Raw genomic sequence first — 19,858 nt, 5'->3', positions numbered from 1 at the left:
CCCCATCCTTGGAATTGTCCAAGGCCAGGTTGGACAGAGCTCTGAACGCCCTGGGATGGTGGAAAGTGTCTCTGCCCATGGCTTGGATACCTTGAATCTGCCTTGTCAACTGTGACAAGGCTTGGGGAAAGTGTTGGAGGCAGGGTTTTCATGGGTGCCTAAGATGTTGTTTCTTGTTTTCTTTATTTTGGGGATGGGTGGTGGTGGTAGTGGGGAAGCTGGTGGTGTTCCATGTTTGATACACAAAGTGCAGGCTCAGAAACTGAGCAGAACCACGTGTTTTATGGAAAGGAAAATCCTCCTGGGAGGAGCAGTCAGAGTTCACGATTAATTTGTAGAGCACACATGCATGCCGTGGATCCGGGAGGGAGGAGAGCTGCTTCCTTTATGCTTTTCCATCCTCAAAAGGAACACTTGTAGCTGGTAAGACTTTTATAGGTGTGGGATCTGAAAACTCCATTTCTGCCAACAAAAAGAGACCCAGACTTGAGCTGCCTGGCAGGTGCTGTCAGATGATGTCAGAGTGTGAAATGGTGTTTCCTTCCTGAATAGGGTTTTTAACTGTCTCTTGCTATCAGGAGTAGTCTTCAGAGGCTGCTGTCAGATGTTCAGATTAAAAAAAAATAAAATACTGGAGTGCGGTTTATAGAGTAGCTTCTACCTTCAGAGCTTGCAGGGAGTTATAAAGGAGAGTGTAATGAAGGAATCCTGCATTTCCCATGTGGAAAGTAAGGCAGAATGGGGAGAAAAACTGGTTTGGTGACTCATATCCTTACCTGGTGGCTCAGAAAACCCAGGTCCAGCTCCCAGTTTTCCCATGGGCTTCTGGGGTGTCACAGCAGTGACTCAGACAGGGGACAGCAGGGAAAGTCTTCCGACCTCTGCTCCTCACTTTCTCCCTGGGTGGCAGAGCCCGGGGCGGTGCCGAGTTCCCCAGAGGGGTTTGGGAGACCAGGCTCGATGGAAATCATCCCAGCATCTTCACACCTCTGCAGTCATTTCCAGAGCCATTAAGTGCTGGAAGAATGGATGGAGATAACAGCAGCAGGGAGGTTTGAGGGCAGCCAGCAAGCAAATAAATCTCCATCCTGCTGATCTAATTCCCAGGCATCACTCCTGTCTCCTGCTCCTCAATCCAACCCTAAATCCCCGTGCGGGCTGGGACAGCGCTGTCACCTCTGCGAGCTGAGTGTTCTGTCTTGTTTTCCACCACAGGTTTGTGTGAAATCCCCGTTTCCTCTGCCCACATCTCTTCCTCTGGAGCATCACCAGCGTGTGGAGCCTGCCCCACACACCCATCCCCTGCCAAACCACGGCCTTTACCTGCGTGTTCCGGTGTTTCCCGTGCGACCCGTCCTGCGGGAGCGCCTCCTGGGCCACCCCGGAGTTCAGCCAGCGCTCAGTGGCTCCAATGGTGAAGATGACAAGGTCCAAGACTTTCCAGGCATATCTGCCTTCGTGCCACAGGACCTACAGCTGCATCCACTGCAGGGCCCACCTGGCCAACCACGATGAGCTCATTTCCAAGGTAGGTGCTCCCAGGAGCGGACGGTTTGCTCACCTTGCAGATCAGTGGCTGTGGAAGTGCTTGGCCTTATCCAGCTGCCTTTTTCCTTGGGAAATGGCCTCTCAGCCCAAAGGATCTATTTGTGAGCTGCTATTTGTTTTAACTGATTGGGGTCTTCAGTATCCTCACAGGTTGCAGTGGAGGGGCTGGTACTGATCCCTTCGGTCTCGTGACCAGGGAATGGATGGAGCTGAGTCAGGGGAGGTTTAGGTTGGATATCAGGAGAATGTTTTTCACCCAGAGGGTGATTGAGCACTGGAAGGAGGTTCCCCGGGGTTTGGTCACAGCATCAAACCTGTCTGAATTTCAGAAGCATTTGGACAAAGCTCTCAGGCACAGGGTGGGATTCTTGGGGTGTGCTGTGCAGGAGGTGGACTCCGATCATGGTGGGTCCCTTCCAGCTCCTGAGGGGTGTTAGGATAAGCTAAATTAAAAGCTCTCAGAGCCAATAAGTGTTTTGATGCAGAAGGAGCAGGCCAGTAAGAGGACCTTGTTCTGAAGTGGGAAAACTAAACTTTCCCAGTGTCTGCTGGAGCCTGCAGTGCCTGGCTGTGGTCAGGCGTCGAGTTCCCAGGTCTCGGCTGCCTTGGAATAACTGTTCCGTAAAGTTTATTCAGCTTATAAATTCTGTGTTCAGAAAAAACAGGCACAGCCAGAGATTTATGAGCTGAGCTGAGTGGAAATGCTGCTGTGAGCTCTGTGTGTGCAGCTGAAACAGTTCAGCTTCTTGGAGCAGCCTGGAAAGGCTGGGATCGCCAGGGACAGAGGTGCTGTGCCCAGTTGGAAAGGGGTGTGAAGTGTAAATGAAACAGCATCTGTGCCGTCGAGGTGAAATTGCTTCACCTTTGGGGGCAGCTGGGTGACTCCAGACTCCTGTGCCCAGTTGAGATGGGGGAGTGACTCCCTGGATTTTCATTTGGTACCCTGGATTTTGTGTTGGGACACAGAAGGTGCTTTACTGGATGAGAAAAGAAGCTTGTTTTACTTGCTGTTTTTACAGTAGATTAGCGTTTGTGCTCTGCTTTTTTTTTCTCGACACAGCTGGTCCCCAGCCAGGGAAAAACAAGGCTGTACATTCCCAGTGCTTTCACCTTTGATGCTTCCTTCCCCTCCTTGTTCCATGTCCATGCTCCAATGCAGCCAGCTTTGCAGGTTAAGTAGCTTCCAGCAGGGCAATGCCAGTGCTGCCAACTGCTTGGAATTTGAGCTTCTAGCCCAAGGCAGGCAGAAACTGCTCAGGAATGCTGACTGCTAAAATACAGACAGGAGAGGAAAGGAGGAAAGCAAAATGTGAGGGTGTGTGTGACTTGTGGAAGTGTGCTGTGGGATCTGCTCCTTCAAAAAGTTCGTTCTAGACCAAGGTGTAAATAGTTGGGTCCTCACTGCTGGTGGAGCCACTAGCAAGTCATGGAATTTCAATGCAAAGGGTTTGGGGTTTCAGGGTTTGTTTCTCAGGGTTGTAAACATGAATAAAAACACATTCTTTGTGTAATTGGAAACCTTATAAAAGTAGTTGTGCAATCGTGGCTTGTACAAGTGGCTGTTTGACAGAACAGAAGGGCAGTCCCTGCCTCAAGGGGCTTCCAAAATGTGGAGGAACTTTCCCAGGCAAACTTAAATTGTTGCCTTTTTATCTGTTTGAGTTCAGTTTGCAGAAAGCCTCGGGGAAATGTTTCAGTTCTTTCATCACAGCCTTACTTTCACATCCCTGAACCAGGCACTGCTTGTTTTCCATATGAAAACGTGGCAGAGGAAAAGGGAGGAACGAGGATGGGAAAGGGAGTGGGAGATTCTGCAAACGGGGGCGTTTCTCAGGCTGTGGAGCAGCTCATCCTGAACCTGACTGTGCCACTCGAATCCAAACAGCCCAAATGACACCATCCTTGGGAACATTCCCAAGAAAACAGGCTTTTATGGAACAGCAGGGTGTTGGTGATTTGCCTCCATGAAATTAATTCCTCTGCTCCTTTTGCCCCGAGCTGTGCAGAGACCACACGAGAGCTGGGCTGCTCTGCACTCCAGGAGCTTTTAGCTCCTTTGGATGCACACAAGTTGCAGCACTGGCTTGAGCTGTTGGATGAAGCACAAGCTGGAGCTGAATCCCAGGATTGTTCTGTGTCAGTCCATACTTTCATTTCCTCTCCATCTCCCAAGTTTCCCCTCCCAGCCCTTCAGCACCAGTGTTAACTTAACTCTGGCTTCAAAGTGTTTTGCCAGGACCAGGTATCCAAAACTCTTTGACAAATATGCCTTGGCAGGGCAGTTTTTGCTCCTTTCTCTACTTCAGGAAAACCTTGTGCTTGTGCAGGGGTAGAGAAGGTTTCTCAATAAACCACTGCTATTTAAAGAAAACAATCGATGCTGAGGCTTTTAAGAAAATCCAAAGCTGTTACATGAAGCCAGTTACCAAAATGTTTCTTACTTGGCCTTTTATCTCCTGCAACCTGAGGGAGAAAGTGGTTTAGTGTGTCTGATTTGTAACAAGATCTGAATTGTAGGTCGGACTGTCTGGCCAAGAAAGGCCTTATTGACTTAGAAATATTAAGGTGATCAGATAAATTGGGTGGAGTGAGTAGTTTTCCTTTCCGTGTTCCTTTGGTGTCTGGGTTAGCATGAGTGGAGGTTCTTGTTCCCTTGGAGCAATGCATCATTTAAAAGGCTGTGCCAAATTTAGTACATACTCTTGTTTCATTGCTTTTTCCAGTGCTTAAGTGGGCTGAGACTTTGGGAACTCAACCCTGCCCTGCAACAGATTCCTGTGTGACCTTGAGGAAGTCACTGGATGTCTTTATTCCTTCTTCTCCCCACCTGAAATGCTGCTGCTTTGTCCACTCTGCTTGGAAGAGTTTGGAGCAGGTCCTGTCTGCTCCTCCAAATTAGTACAGGGTGTCCCAATCTTCTTTGATTGTAATGTAAAAACAAAACCACTGTGCCAGGCAACTGTACTTAAAAAGCACATTTCAATGCCAAAAAATAAGTGAAAGGTACTTCTTGTTACAGGCACAACATCCCATGGTTTTTAGAATGTTTAAGAAAAAAATATATTCCATAATCAATGTCTCCAGGAAGGAGTCACAGGAGGTTTTCTTTTCCATCATTTTCTGGTGGGGCCTGAGCAAACAGCCAACAAAATAGACACTTAACAAGGTAAACAAGTTTCTCCAACTGGCAGGGGTGATGCTGATTTCTACCTCCTCTGTGCCATTCCAACTCTTTGTGTGCCTTTTCTGTTTGAATCCACACGTCCTTGGTGCCCTTCAAGGAGGTTGGGAACAAGAGCAGAAAGATCCAGGCCGAAGATGGCACTGGAGTGTCTCGGGTGCTGGTTTTTTGTGCTATGTGAGCAGTAATTCAGCAGAAATGTCCCTGATTATGGAAATATGTGGAGAATGTCTTGTGGGCGTCCTGCAGTTTCTTTTTTTCCACGAATTGCTGTGATCCAACTGCTAAACATTATGCAGTGATGTATCCTCTGAAGTTAGCCCGAGGCTTGCCGGGGAAGTTTAATGTTTTCCTTTGATGTCTGCATGGAACCTCGCTGAACATGAATGGGAAATTCTTCAGCACAAAAGGCTGCAGCTCCTCCAGCACTGAGAATTTAGGAAAAATAGAGGACTTCTGTGTGCCTGACTTTCTTATTTGGGGTTGGGTTGTTAATGAGGGAGCACTTAGAAGCTCTTTTTGATCTTCTCAGTCGGGAGTTGGGAGGTTTATCAGGAAAATTCCCTCCCAGTCCTTCTGGCCTCTCTCTTCCCTGGCTGCTGGAGACTGAGCCTGGTGGTTCAGCAGCCTCTTGGTGAGATTTATGGCTCGCTGAAAGCTTCAAACTTTGCTCCATGTTGCAACTGGAGGATCTGAAAAGGATTTGAAGCTTTGGTGCTTCCAGAGAACTTTTGGAGGAATTCAGCTGCTTGGAAGTATTTGATGCACCACATACAGGTGAAAGGAGCGGCAGTTGTTGGGTTTTTTGGTTTGGCTCTTTGCTTTTTTTTTCTTTTTTCTTTCTTTCATGTGGACAAGGCAGTGTTTAATGTTCTTCAGGGCTTTACATGTCAGGAACCAGCTGATATTTGTAGTTCAGTTCACTCTGAAGATGTGAAGTTATTTGCTGGCTGGGGGCAACGTGCACAGAAGGTAGAAGAATAATCTTAAAATTACAACGTGGTAATCTTTGACTTAATGGAAAAAGAGGCATTTTATAGGTGTCCAAGACAAGTCTGATGAAAATCCTGCATTTCCATCATAGGAAAAAGCAGTGTATGAGGTGAGATGGGTATTCCCTTCTCAAGGGTGAAGTTCTTATATTTCATTACACAGGTTTTATTCTTGCTTTAAAGTAGATCTTGTTCCTTCCCAAATATGAATTTAAGTTCCCAGCTCCACAGTAATGAACTCTTCGGGCCAGGAGGAGCCATCACATCATCACACCTGACCTCTGGAGCATGGGCCAGTGGATTTCACCAGGATTGCAGCAATTCTTGCAGGAAAAGCATTTAGTCTCCATTTGAAGACTTCGAGAGGAAAAATTCACTGCTCCCTTTGGTCATTTTTTTTCCCAGTGGTTAATCATCCTTACTATTAAAAATCAGAGACTTTGAACTTAGATTTGTCTGACTTGTGCTGCCTGTCACTGGCCATTATTTTATTTCTTTTGCTAATAAAATACATCTCTAGTCCCAATAAAATACATCTCTAGTCCCTACTCTTCTCCCTGTAAAAGGTCTGCAGTAACCAAAGTAACTCTTGATCGCTTTTTGGATAGACTAAACAGATTCAGCTCTGTCATGGTGCAATTTGATTTTTTCCAGTTCCATATAATTTTTGTGGTTCTCTTCTACATTTTTAGCATTTCAATATCTTTTTTAGGGATGGGAACAGGGCTGATCTCATTGTTGCAGCCTCACACTCAGCAGCAGCATCTTTTCAGCTCACACGTTTCATAATTGTATCAGTCTCACTGGCTCAGCGCTGCACAGAAATCTTCTGTTCATTTATTTGCTGTGAGCTCTTCATGCACCAGATTTATCAATTTTATGCACATTTCTAGAAGCTGTCCAGTAGCTTTTGGATCCTCCTTTCCAGCTCTTGTTCCCTAATGAATTTGCCACTTCCAGGCATTATTCAGAGCTTGCTCTTAATTGCAAGTATTAGAGTTCAAGCAGTAAATGATAAACAGCAAAGCAGCTCCGGGAGAAGTCATTAGGAGTTTTTTAGCTTCCCATTTCACTGCTGTGAACGTGAGAGGGGAGGCACCTTGTAATTCTTGGCTTCCATGAAGTTTAAAATTAAATGCAGGTCGAGAGGATTTCAATCCTCAGTAGAACAATGTGTCATCAAAGCTGTTCAATGGGCCTTTTCCTTCAGCAGGAGATGGAGCCTTGATTAGACTTTTCCAGACAAATCCATCCCCAGAACCCTTTCCAGGCAAGTTGGTGTTTGCAGGGAGGAGGGCAGAGGGTCTGAGGTTGCTATTTGAGTCCCTCAGCTCTGTGTTTGGGAGGGAATAAACAAACAACAAGTGCCCTTTGCAGGAAAAAGTCAGGATGTGAAATCCGAGCTGAGCGATGAGAATTTGTGGTGCCCATTCCATAATGCAGCCACCTAAATTAGATCCTTCTGTCCTGTGGAATTGCTTCCTCTGGGGTTTATCCTACAAGTGACTGTGTTCCCTCAGATCCTACTGTCCATAAAGGGACTGAAGAGAGTCAGGATCAGCCTTTCATGTAGTCAGGTTATGGTTGTTTAATAGAACGAGCCCAAGGTAATTTGTAGCTCCTTGCATAATTGTGTTTATACAGCAATTAACTGCTGTGCGATTTTAAAAATATTTCATTCTGTTCCAAAAAAAAGAAGGGAAAAGACAATAAATCATAAGAGTTTAGAATTCCCTTTCAAGGAGGAGGAACAGGGTAAAAATGGATTTTTCTAATCCATCACTTTCTTCATGGAAACAGCTCTCCTTTTATCTGCTGCTTCCTCTGCCTTAGAATTGATGACCTGGGCATAAATAAAATATTGTTCCCATTTATTATCCAGGGAGCTGCCAGGGACAAAGGACAGTTGAATCATCAGAGTTTTTGCTGCAGCTGCTGCAAATCCTGAACAACTGAAGCTCGGAGCTGGTGAGGTCTGAGCCTTCCTGGGGGTTTCAGCTGTTGGCCCTTGCAGCTGGAAAAGGAGGGAATTCCAGCAGGCTCCAAGGCTTGCTCCTGCAAGGAGCTGCCCTGGGAATTTCCCTTGCAGGTGTGTGGTTTTAATCTGGTTTATCGTGGTAGGAGCAGCCCAGGAACAACAGAGAGCTCTGGTTTAATCTGTAATTTAATCACCCACACAAATATGGGGGCAATGCAGGGGGGCTTTTCCCACCTGCTGCCTTTGGGGAGAAGACCCTGAGGGGTCCCTGATGATAATTCCTATTTTAGAGTAGTAGGAAATGCTGTCAGAGGGCTTCTCACATCTGCTTTAGGGGAGCTGTTGTGTCTGCCAGGCAGCAGCACATCCCTGTAGGAGTCTGTAGGAGCCTGTCCTCCCTGGAGCAGCATCTGCAGTTTTCCTCATCCAGCAGGACTGGAATGGGCAAGGATTGAAGCTCAGGGAGACAAAGAAACTCCCACCCAGAGTCTCCTCTCTTAAAATGCACAGTGGGAATCACAACTGGCAGGATAAGTAGCAATAACAAAGGTAGAAACTGGGGCTGAATACCTGGAATTGGGGAGATTTCCAATGATCCCTTTCAGCAATGATTGCCATGGAAAAAATGAGTTAAAATCTGATTGAACTGGAGCATCTCAAATAAAATCAGCTCTGAGGACACATCCACAGGAATAAAATAGATTCCAGTACCAAAACTTGTTTTGACAAGAGACAAACACTGAGAATTTAGGTGATGGATTAAACAAGGAAGGATAACTCGAAATTCTCAGTCATGAGGTGTCTGATGGCTTCATCTCCCTGCAGTGGATCTTCCCCAGGGACACAGGGGAGCTGCTGCCCTGGACAGATCTGCTTTTGCTGAGAAGCAAGTCTGCCCTCACTGTCAGCATTGCTGCTATTATGGGCTGCATTAATGGCAAACAGTGCTCCACTGATACGTGGGCACTCACTATTACGCTGCTAATTAAATAACTCGTTGCATTAGCAGTTTCCATCTTCCATCCCAGCTCTGTGTTTATCTCCAAAACCCATGCAGCAGCAATAATTAATGTGGAAATAAAGGGCTTTATTCTCCCCCTGCTGCTGCTTTTTAAAATGACTGGATTGGTGGATGCTTTGAGCCTACAGGAAAACAGCAGCACTCAAAAGTGGGGGATAAAACCCACAGGAAAAATCACATTTTCCGTCCCTGTCTATCCAGAAAGGGCTTCATTGTCACCCTCTGTAGTATTTCACAGTAAATAACAAAATTCTCTTCTGCATGCCAAATGTAAATGGCTGTCACTGGTGACTGAAGTGCCAGAGGTGCCAAACTCATCTCAACTCCAGCTCTCAACCAGGGAATGCTGGTGCCTGTTGGGCATGAGGCCATGGAAGTGCAGGGATCAGGGTTAACCAATGCCCAGGCTCCCTGCCCTTCTGGGATTCATAATCACACACATCTCTCCTCGCTGCCTGGGCTGCAGAGAACGGAGATCTGCCTCCTGGAGCTGCTCTGCTTTTCTCTGCCCCTAAATAAATTGGAGTAATTGCTTTTAAAAGTAAACACTCCATCTGCTCTTTCTCCCCACAGTATTTTCATCCTTTTTCATCTTAAAGTCAAGTTTTGAAGCACAACAGCAGCAGTAACCAGAGACTGTGGAAATCACAAGAGAAGCTCCAAAATATTGTGAAGTTTTATAGAAGTAATAAATTTGATGTATTTCTTTTATTTGCCTTCAGTAGTTTGCGCCCTTAGCATTCACATTTTGAAATTTCCCTTTGAAGTCTGTGAGCTGGAAACTCATTTAAAAATAAATAAGAACAGAGTCCAGGAGCCCAGGGCTTCAGGAAGGAGGGGGAATAGCACTGGGCTTGTGATAACATGAGGAGAATTCAATGTGAAGTGAGTCAGAACAGCCTGGCCGGCACATGAGGGACAAGGGGACAGAGCAGTTCACAACTATTTTGTGAATTTTGACATTTTTATAGAGTTTGGCTCAGGATTTAGCTCAGAGCAGTGTCTTAATCTGTGTTCGAAATCCAAGTGCTCGAGGAAAAGCCACCCCCTCGATTTTAGGCAGTTTGTACTTCCCTGAGTGCTGCTCTTCATTAATTGCAGAGCCTCAGATGAGATTCTGTCTCTCCCTTTTGCAACTGCAATATGAAATTTCCCCTTTGAGAGACATCCCCTGCCCTGCCCTCTGGTTATGGATTGCTAACTGGGAATGTGCCCCTGGATCCTGACCCATTTAAATCCATTCATGAAGCCCCACATGCCTGTTGGTTTTCCATCTTCCTGGGCAGAGTGACATTCCAGAGATAATACTGGATGCCCACTGTGCTTCATGATACTTCAGCATTTTCACAGAATCTTCTGAAAATGAGCATTTTTCTTGGCTCCAGCTCCCAGAAGTGTGAGAGGATGGGAGATTTGAAAACCAAACCAAACTGAACCAAAAAAGTCCTTCTTGAAAATAATTTAAAAATGAACCGTTCCTTAGCTTTGCCTGAGGATTTTAAGGATCAGGAGCTGTTGTATGTCACTGGAACACTGGGATTTTGGAGCCCAAGGATTCTTGTGGGTTGGAGTGGGGCTAGGAGTTGGGAGGCAGAATAAAAAATTGCAATGGTATCTCCCATCAGAATAAAACCAGACAAAAAGCCTTTCATCTGTGCACCTTCCTGCTCACAGGCTGCATAACCTGAGCCACAAAATCCATGTGAGCTGCTGGGATGGAGCTGTTCCGAGGATGGAATGCAGCAGATCCTGGTTATTCCCTGTGTTTTTGCACTGTGACATAAACTGCAGGGGAATAAAGGCCGTGCTGAATTAATTGAATTATTTCAGAGATGAGTTTGGTCCGCTAATTCCATATCGACTTTGGGCTTTAAATAGCTTTAAATAAACCGTGTTAAAACTCAATTAAAACTCAGGAATGCAGCTGGAACAGGGTAAGGTCACATCTGTGCACGAGGTGGAATAATGGAACCTGTTCCCTTGACATGGGTCTGTGTCTTGTGTAATCGGAGCAAAATTGAATCTCTGTTTAATCTGATCATGGGCTGCCTCTTCTGTGAGGGAGAACAAGGTGGAATTAATGAACCCTGAGGAGGTCTCTGTAGTCTGTGTGGATACAGGGACCAAGTAATTGAACTCCTGCTCCCATGGGAAATTCTGGAGTGTGATGTGAGTGGATGTTTGGAATGGCTGGTGCAGGAATCTGCAGCAGGAATTTTCAGAGTTTTATTTTCCAGTTTCCTCCCTGCTGCTCAGTGACTCACGAGGAAACTCCTCACGGAGCCGTCGTACACCTGGTGCTGTTACATGAAGTGGTTCCTTTACACACATTCCAGGGCTCATCTTTTTTAATCAAATCAGATCAAATAGGGCTTGAAAGGTGCCATGAAGGCCGAGCTTTGTGTGGGATGTGGGAAAGCAGCAGGTAGGAGTTGAGATTAAGTGCATGAGCATGAGGGAACCTGGGATTTGGGGCACATCTTGGTACTCAGACTCGTGTCACGTTGGATTGACGTCACATCTTGTCTTACTTAAAGATGTCCTCTCCCTGTTCAAGCTGTATTTTATGAGAACATCTCATCTTTGATGGGTTTAAGGGTTAAACTAGCAGCAAGAATGGATAAAGCTTCCAGTCAGTGTTGTGCTATGGCTGGAGTAACTCAAACCCAAAAGCTGGGAAATCGGTGATCCCAGATCTCTCTGGAGAGGTCGTTGGGTGGATTTCTCAGGCACAGACTCAGTGCCTGAGGGTTTGTAACATCCCTTCTCTCACTGAAATATCACAGGGAACGTGTCCTGTTTGGGCAGTCCTGGTTCCTGTGCTCGTTTGGCTCCTCCTGACGCGGCCGTTCCGCATTGCCCAGGACGTGCCACGGCCGTGGCTCTCTGGGGTGGCTTTGGGCCCTCAGTTCCATTTGCATCCCTGCAGTGGGAATTATTTCAGGAGCAGAGCGTGAAGGGGCACACGCTGTTCCTTTTCCCTTTTGGACCTCTTTGGGACCAGTTGCCTTTTCATTTCTGTTTTATTGGATTGTTAAAAGGCTGCCAGCTGGATATAGGTAAGTGGGGGTTTTCTCTGCTGCAGTCTGCAGGGAACAAGCATCACTGTGGAGCCATTTAGTCCTGGCAACTGCTTCCTCTTTTTCCAGATGATTCCAGCAGCTCTTTTTGTGTTTAGCCTATTGTCAAATACCGTCACAAAGACTTGGGGTATTAATCCTGTCATCTGCTCAGAGAGTGGAACTGCTGAGTGGGCTCTGCTGTGAATGAGGAGCTGGAGGTGCAGGGGGAAGCAGGACGGTGTTTTTAGAGTTTGTGCCTTTCCCTGGCATCACTGATGGAATGTCAGAATTGCCTCCTGTGTCACCAGAGAGGGGAATGTGCCAGAGCAAAGGTCTGGAGGTGGAACAGGGAGCAGGCTGGAGGGGTGGAAGGGCAGAGCCCTGCTCTGCGTGGCTCTGCCAAGGGGAGCTCAGAGTGGGTTCAGCACTTTGGGCTGAGAGCAGAGTGTAACAAATGGACTCACCCAAACCAGCAGCTCCCAAGGTCATGGCTGCTGAATAGAGCAGGATTCAGGGTCCTGCAGGCTGGGTCCATCCCTGGTGAGCAGGACCTGTCTGCCCCAGAGGAGCTGGATGTGGGTGCAGGTCCCACTTGCTCCTGCAGCAGGACTGGTTGAGCAGCGTCTGTGAAACCCCAAATCCCTCTCTGCACACTCAGTCTCTCACCAGAGCTGCAGTTCTGCACTCTGCCTCTCTGCCAAAGCATGTAGAGAACTCCCTGCTCCACAGGCCCCCACACTGTGGCCAGGAAGCACTCCCTGGGATTGTCCTGGATAACGGGGTAAAGAGGGAAAAGCCACTTCCCTCAAACCCACCCCACCCCTTGCAAAACATTTGTGTTTTTTAAAACAACGATTTCACAGCTCTGATTTGGGATCAGCACAGCTGAGGGGCCATAACAAGTGCCTGCAAACTGAGTGGCAGGAGCTTCTTAAACCAGAGCAGCTGCCAAAGCATCTTAACATGGAGCTTCTGCCATGAGGAGAGAGCTTGGCAGGCTGGGATCTGCTCCAAACTGCTGACTCCAGGCTTGTGGCTCCCCACCTGGATACTCCAGTCAGCCCTCCTCAGGCCCTGCAGCTTTTGGATGCCTCTCTTCTGAGCAGCCCAGGAGTGGGGAAGGTTCCTGAGCTGAGTGTCAGGAGGAATGAGCTGTCGTGCATCTCAAATCCCAACAGCTCGTGTTGTCTTTTGGAGGGCTCAGGCAGGATGGGGAGGGAGGGTTGTGTTGCTGGCATGTCCAGATGTGTTTCCAGCCAGACTCTGAGCATTAGCAGTGCAGGAAAAAATCTGTGCTTGGGCTTCCAGTGAGAAACAACAACAGAAAGATCCTTTCCATTTTTTTCAGCTGGAAAGTGATGCCAGGAGCTGTTATTTCAGAGAGCAAGAAGTCTGGATTTCTGTGGGAGGTGGGGTGAGATGCACCTTTGAATGTGTATCAGGAAAATCTACACAGAGAAAATGCAGAGCACAGAAAGTAGGTCTGGCTGCTGGCTGTCACTTCAGTGAAAATCAAGTGTCTTGTGGAAATCTTTGCGTGTCTCTTAGAAAAACAAACAAAACAACAAAAACAAACACAGGAGCATCTGCTCGTGTATAAATATACCTGTTTTTTTCTGATTTTGTAGCTCCCATTACAGCATATGCCGGTTTCTCTGGCGTGCCAGAGGAGCAGGAACATCTCCAGGAAATGCTCAGGTTACAACACTGAGATAAAAGCTGCCTGTGCCACCTTTGTAAAGATACAGCCAGCTGAGTCTTAGAGAGGGCAAATGCACCGGGGAACTTGTGATTACCAGACTTCTCTCCCTTCTTTTTACATGTTTTGCCAAATCCTTTGCTGGCTGCAGGGTGACTTTAAGATGGCACTGAAAGCTGAGCAGTGGTTTGTTGAAAACTTCTGCTTTGGCAGGGGATAAATAATGTGATTTTTTTTTTTTTCCAGTGACCACCCTTAGATACCCTCAAGCACTGGCTTGAGCTGGAAGGAAGGGCAGGCACCTCTGGAAGGATGCTACTGTCCCTGGGAGTGGAACAATGTCCAGTGGGCCCCAGCACAGCTGATGGGATTGGGTTTGTTGTTTATTAAAGACAGGCCTTTGTACAGCAGGAATGGAAAATCCTATTTCTGTACCAATAAAAACTCTGCTCCCATAGTTGCTGTTACTGGCAAACTCAGCCACTTTGGTGTTTATGGAAAAGTGTTTACTGGGGAGGACTGGATGGTGAGCAAGCTTCATCTGCTTTCATTTTGCTCTGATGGCACACACGTTGCTGTGGGACTTTGTGTTTCATCCCTGAACTCTTTTCCAGGGCATCCCAGTCGTGCAGCAGGGACAGGCAGTGCCCTCCTGTTTGCTGCAGCCAGGTCTGGCTTGAACCCTCCTTTCTGGCCAGGGAATCATCATTTGATTTCCCCCCAGGACACCGGGATGGTGCAGGGTGTGTTTGGGAGCAGCCAGGCTGGTTGGATGGGGGGTATGACAGCAGCAGGAGCACAGAGCCCGAGTTCTGCAGAGGGATTAAAAGCAGCTTCTCTAATAAATGCAATTACACAAACATGCTTGAGCCGTGTGTCCTATTTAATTCCTTCCCAAGAAAAGAGGCATTCCTCGGGGCACTGCTTTTGTCTGAGTCAAAGAGATATCCCAGTGCCTCGGGCATCCTCTCTGAATCCACAGTGGCTCTTCTGTGCCCTGGGTGGCAACTAATATTGGGCTTCAGATTGCTCTGAAGAACAGTTATTCCTGCAGGACCGAGAGAATTCTGTGCCAGGCAGGGAATTTATAGCTGGCAGAGCCCTTGCTGCCATGCAGACCTCACAGGCAGCTGGCACTGCTGGCTGTGGCTCCCTGCCCGGGTGCCCTGTGGCATTTTTGCCCTCTGAGGTGCCTCTGCTCTGTGGAAAGGATCCTTTTGCCATTGGGGATCTTCCCAAGGAAGCTGTCAGGGCTTTGACTTTGCTGCTCCACGAGGCAGGAGTTGGGCAGGTGCAGGAGTGCACTGGTGGAATGGGAGGACCCAGGGAGGGCAGGGACCCCCCTGAGATTGTTTAATGTGATGTGGGGTTGCTCTTAACCAAATAAATGACCATTGTTAGAGGGCCAGGGAGGTAAAACATGAATGTTTCTCTTTCCTCAAAACCCTGTCCCCCCTTTTAAGGGTTTTTGGTCTGAAATCATCAGCTGAGGTTTTAAGAAAACCACTGAACATTCCAAGGTTCCTGGTGAGGTGCAAAGGATTAAATGGTCCAGAAAAGCAGCTTTTTGACTTCCCCAGCTCCTGCCCCTCAGTGCAGGCATTCCCTGAGGTGTCCCACAAGGTAACCTGTGTACAGACAGCCCAGCTCTCGCTCAAGCACCAAATGTTTAATTCAGTGTGTGCTTGTCAAAGCGCATTAAAAATGCAGGTGGCACTTGGTGCCTGTCTGCCAGGCACTGTCACAGACATGGCACACTGGGATCTGCTGGGAAGTGCTGGGAGTGCCTGCAGTGTCCTGCCAGGCTGGCACTGCCCTGCTCCCTCCAAAACGCTGCCTTTCCATGGTGATGCTCAAAGATCCTGAGGAAATGTGAGGCAGAGAGGATGGGCCCGGATTATCTGGGGTGGTTTGGCTGCTCCATGCTTCTCTTGTCCATCTTCCTCTCGATCTCCTGCTGTGTTTAACCCCAGTCCTGAAGATCTCCCAGGCCCCAGTAGAGCATGAGGCTTGCACACACCTCAGGGCTGAGGCTTTTGTGAAATCCCTGGAATTGTGTTTGTGTGCCATAGCTCCTGGAACAGATAGATCCCAATCCCTCAGCTTGGTTCAGCATCTGGCTGTGCAATTCCCAAGGGGAATTAGTGTGCAAGTGCAGTTTGAAAAGAGATTCAAACCAATTTTTGGCAGCCTTCAGGTGAGGCTGAGGTGTGGTGTGAAGTTCACAAGCACTGAATGGGTGAGAAGGGATTTTGCTGGGACACAAGAGTGAAAACTCAACTCTTGAGCAGCACGTTGGGCCTGTATGAGAGCACTGGTGATTCCAGGTGTGTCCTGAGAAAAGGGCAGGTGTTAGAGCTGGATAACAGTTGCCTCTTTCCTCTCAAGCAGCCAACTGAGCTTTGTTTTCTTGCCTTCCAGTCCTTCCAGGGCAGCCAAGGACGAGCGTACCTCTTCAACTCCGTGTGAGTACCCCGCGCGCGCCGCACCGCTCGGGGCGGATTTAACAAAACCCTCCTGAAAAAGGAAAAAAAACCCATAGTTTTCGTCAGAAAACCTCTGCCTGGGGCTTGGGAGCTTCCTGAAAAGTTGGAGAAAGAGGCAGAAATAGCCCCTGATTCATATTTGAGTTGTGTAGAGGTTTCAGATAAGCAGCAAGGAAAAGGTGATTTTTTTCGTCATCAGGTTGAGCCATCGGAGCTAATGGCTGAGTCATTCTCTTCTCCCAGGGTGTAGTTGGACCAAAGAGCCAGAGTTTTATAAATGTGGAGATATCTAAATATGCACTTCATGAAAACTAAGTATAATTTTCCCAGTGACTGGAAATAGTGTTGGGGAGGTCACTGCTGGTCTCTCTTTCAGCAGAACTGCTGATTTCAGTCACATTTTTCAATTTTCCATTTGGGAAAGTAAAAGTACCATTTTATCAATTTGAGAATGAAAATCTTTCTCAAATGCCTAATTAGCACAAGTGACTGGAGTGTTATTAATCTTCTGTTCAAAGCTTTGAATAAAAATCCTATTTTACCTTTTCATTCTGCTCTGGAACTGTGGGAGAGCTTTGTTCTGGGCACAGCTGGGAAACTCAGAACCTCCTGCTCATGTTTTCAAACACTGCAATGAAATCATTGTCAGCTTTATTGGAGCATCTTGATGGGGAAAGGCACTAATGGGGAGCATCTGTGCTTTGTCCCAGAGTTAACGTGGGCTGTGGCCCTGCAGAGGAGCGGGTGTTGTTAACAGGATTGCACGCCGTGGCAGATATTTACTGTGAAAACTGCAAAACCACGCTGGGCTGGAAATATGTGAGTATTTGTGTCCCTGGCTTTGCCCCTGGGCAGCTTTGCTCCAGCTGAGGGGGTAGAAAGACCGTTTTGGGAACCCAAAATGCAGGTTTTCATCTCTAACCATCTATTTTCCTCCTGCCTTGTGTGTGTTGTGCTTGGAGCATCAGCTTTAATGTAGTTGGTTTTTTACTAATAGTTTACACCTGGTTTTGGTGAGTGCCCCTCAGTGACATTTAACATAAATGAGGATCATTTCAGTCTTGTGGTTCACACTGTCTTCTTTCTATTATTCTGGTAGATGTTATCAGAATAATAGAATGCTCCATTAATGCTGTGTTCTTCTCACTGGACATGCTGTTGAACATGAGTTTATCTGTTTGCTCTTCATAAATTCAATTACCTCCCAATAAAATCTGATGTTAATCCTAATTTCTGCTTCTGGACAAAACCATTTTGTCCAAACATTTTCACCAGTGTCTAAACAAATCCTAGTTTCTATCTGTGGCCTCTGGGCAGAAATATTCTTCACTAAATCAGTTGAAAGGCTGTAAAAAACAAAGCATCAAAAATTGATGGGGTAGGAATCCATGCAGAAACACGTTGTGGGTCTCTCAAATAGAGCAAGGCACTCAGGGCATCAACTGAGTAAAGGAAAACACAGAATTCCATGAACAGCAAGGAATGACCTCCTGCCAGGTGAGTTTCAGGTGCACAGGGAGAGCACCTGAGCAGAGCTGAGTTGGTTTGGAGATGCAGCCTCAGTAAGGGGAGTCCCTCCTGCTCAGGGATGTTGGCAATCCCAGAGGTTTCCTGGGTTTCCACAGCTGCAGGCATGGATCTGTGCAGAGTGGGATCTTCACATGGGATTCCATTTCCACATTTAATTCCCCATAATCCATCCCATTCTCAGTGAGAACCACTTCATCTCTAACAAACTTTAATAAATTCCCACACCACCCTGGAGAGAGGTGGATTTTACCACCAGTGATCCCTACATCCTGGTCCATGGAGAGTTGCCATTGGCCTACAGAAATCTGCATGTTCCATGCTGCCAATTCCTTTTTCCCAGCCTGTAAAGACAGCTAGTAGTAGGATTTAAGGTTCTAGAAGTAGGATTTAAGACTTTTTTCCCCTCATAGTTTTCCTGAAAGCCGACAGGAAGACCTGCAGTTGACTTTTTCTCTGTAGGCAAGGCTCAGACTTGCACCAGCATTCCCAGATCTGATCCATAACGTGCTTTATATCCAAATATCACCTTGATCTCACTCTTCCTCCTTGTTTTTTTTTTCAGGAACACGCTTTTGAAAGCAGCCAGAAGTATAAAGAAGGCAAATACATCATTGAACTAGCTCACATGATCAAGGATAATGGCTGGGATTGAGTGGGAAGAGCCCAGCCCTAGCAGCGTGTAAGAGAATGCCATCCAACCGAACATTATATCCAAGAGTGAGAGAGTGACTGAACGCTTGGTTCCATGCATTTAGAGGCTCTGCAATCCGGGAGCATCTTCACACCCTTCTCCATCTTTATTGGTGACTGGCCTCTAAATTTCTGTCTCTCTGTCTCTTTGCTTTGTCTCTGTTTGTGAGTTGACCCTGGCTGCTTCTCTCTCTGTTCTGGCGTTGGCTCAGAGAATGCACCGAATGCCCGACAGCCATTCCATGTGCCCAGTGCTCGATCCAGCCTGACCTGGGCTCTCCTGGCACCTCCCCAGGTGCAGGAGGAACACCCCGAGGTTTGGGCAGGAGAAGGTGGGAGAGGGGTGGGGGAGTGGGCCCGCAGGAGAACCATCAGAAGGTGACGCTGTGCTTCTCCTTTCAGTCCTGGTTAAGCAAGGCTTGAAACCATCTCCTTGTCTAAAAGGACAGAGAAATCTCTCCTTGTCTGAAAGGACAGAGAAATCTCTCCTTGTCTGAAAGGACAGAGAAATCTCTCCTTGTCTAAAAGGACAGAAATTACCTCACGGCTGCGTTTTCTCTCCGAGTCCCGAATCCACCGGCGGAGCCTCAGCCCGAGCCGGCTGAGCCCGAGGCAGAACCAGTTCCCCCCACAATCTGTGTTTTGTTTGCTATTTATGAACTTGTTGTTTGAGGGGGCAGGACCTGGAGGCTGGAGAGATTCCCTGCCTCTCCTTTTTCTTGCTGGTTCAGGGTAGGGAGGCCGAAGGTCCCAACAGAGCACGGCTGTGGGGAGCGTCCTCACAGCTGGAGAAACCAAATCCTGACTCTTGAGCCCTTCAGAGAGGAGGAGAAAACCACTGCAGGCAAGAGGAGGCTGGAGCTGCAGCTTAGAAAATGTGGCAGGGGTGACTAAAGGCACGTGCAAGGCAAGGAAGAGGAAATTCCGTAGAGGAGGATGGGGACAAACAGTAACAGAGGGTACCCCTGGATTTCCTGGCCTCCCCTGAGCACCCTGGGCGGTGTTTTACCAACCTTTCACAAGTGCAAGTGGGAAAATGCTGTTACAGAACCTTTTCCTTGAATCCCAGGCCCCACTGTGGGAGCCTGGCACAGAAATGGTGCGAGAGTGGGGCGAGGAGGGAGCCGAGTTCCTGGCGGTTGTGTTGCACAGGTGGATATTTCAAGCCCTGAGGTATCCTCCCCAAATCCTTTCCCCCTTTTCCCAATCCCAGCAGCCTGGTGCAGGCACAGGGAGAGTGGGAAAGGAAAAAAAAAAAGAGATGAAACATCTTCCCACCACCCCTGGAATGATCTATGCCTTTTGGGGGGGGGTAGATGTGGGTGTCAAAACTGCAAGGGACAACGAGTCCTTCCCATTTTAATTTTCCATTGTGATTCCTGGGCACCTTCCCGAGGTGGGTGGTGGGGAAGGGGCGTCGTGGGCGAGAGGGGAACTGTGTGAGGCCAGAATGACAACACGGAGTTTGCTCTGCAACAGTCCAGCCAGTACCTGGTGCATAACCCGAGACTAAGGAGCTGAACTTGTTTATCTCTCCCTCTGTGAGTTTTTCTTTCTGTTTGCAGAATTCTTTCAAGTCAGTTAATCCATGGGGGGAAATCTTTCTTAATCCAGAAGGAAGGAGTATTGTGCAGGGGGTGGTGACTCCTTATGAAACAGAAGCTTTGGAGC

At 47.6% G+C, this 19,858-nt stretch overlaps 1 protein-coding gene across 2 annotated transcripts in view; it reads left to right on the top strand.

Moving 5' to 3' along the window:
• YPEL2 (yippee like 2) overlaps positions 1 to 18,667 on the top strand; it is a 28,908-nt gene extending 10,241 nt beyond the window's left edge. For both annotated transcript variants that reach the window (XM_032129731.1, XM_032129732.1), the window contains exons 2-5: positions 1,216 to 1,528; positions 15,903 to 15,946; positions 16,678 to 16,786; positions 18,060 to 18,667. In XM_032129731.1, coding sequence (XP_031985622.1) covers positions 1,412 to 1,528; positions 15,903 to 15,946; positions 16,678 to 16,786; positions 18,060 to 18,149 — 360 coding nt within the window. In that variant the 5' untranslated portion in view covers positions 1,216 to 1,411 and the 3' untranslated portion in view covers positions 18,150 to 18,667. The remainder of the gene's footprint in view (positions 1 to 1,215; positions 1,529 to 15,902; positions 15,947 to 16,677; positions 16,787 to 18,059) is intronic.
• The last annotated feature ends 1,191 nt before the right edge of the window (positions 18,668 to 19,858 follow it).

Source organism: Corvus moneduloides, chromosome 20 (assembly GCF_009650955.1).
Source record: "Corvus moneduloides isolate bCorMon1 chromosome 20, bCorMon1.pri, whole genome shotgun sequence".
NCBI lineage: Eukaryota > Metazoa > Chordata > Aves > Passeriformes > Corvidae > Corvus > Corvus moneduloides.
The sequence above is the reverse complement of the archived record's forward strand: the minus strand, read 5'-3'. Positions and strand labels throughout refer to the sequence as shown.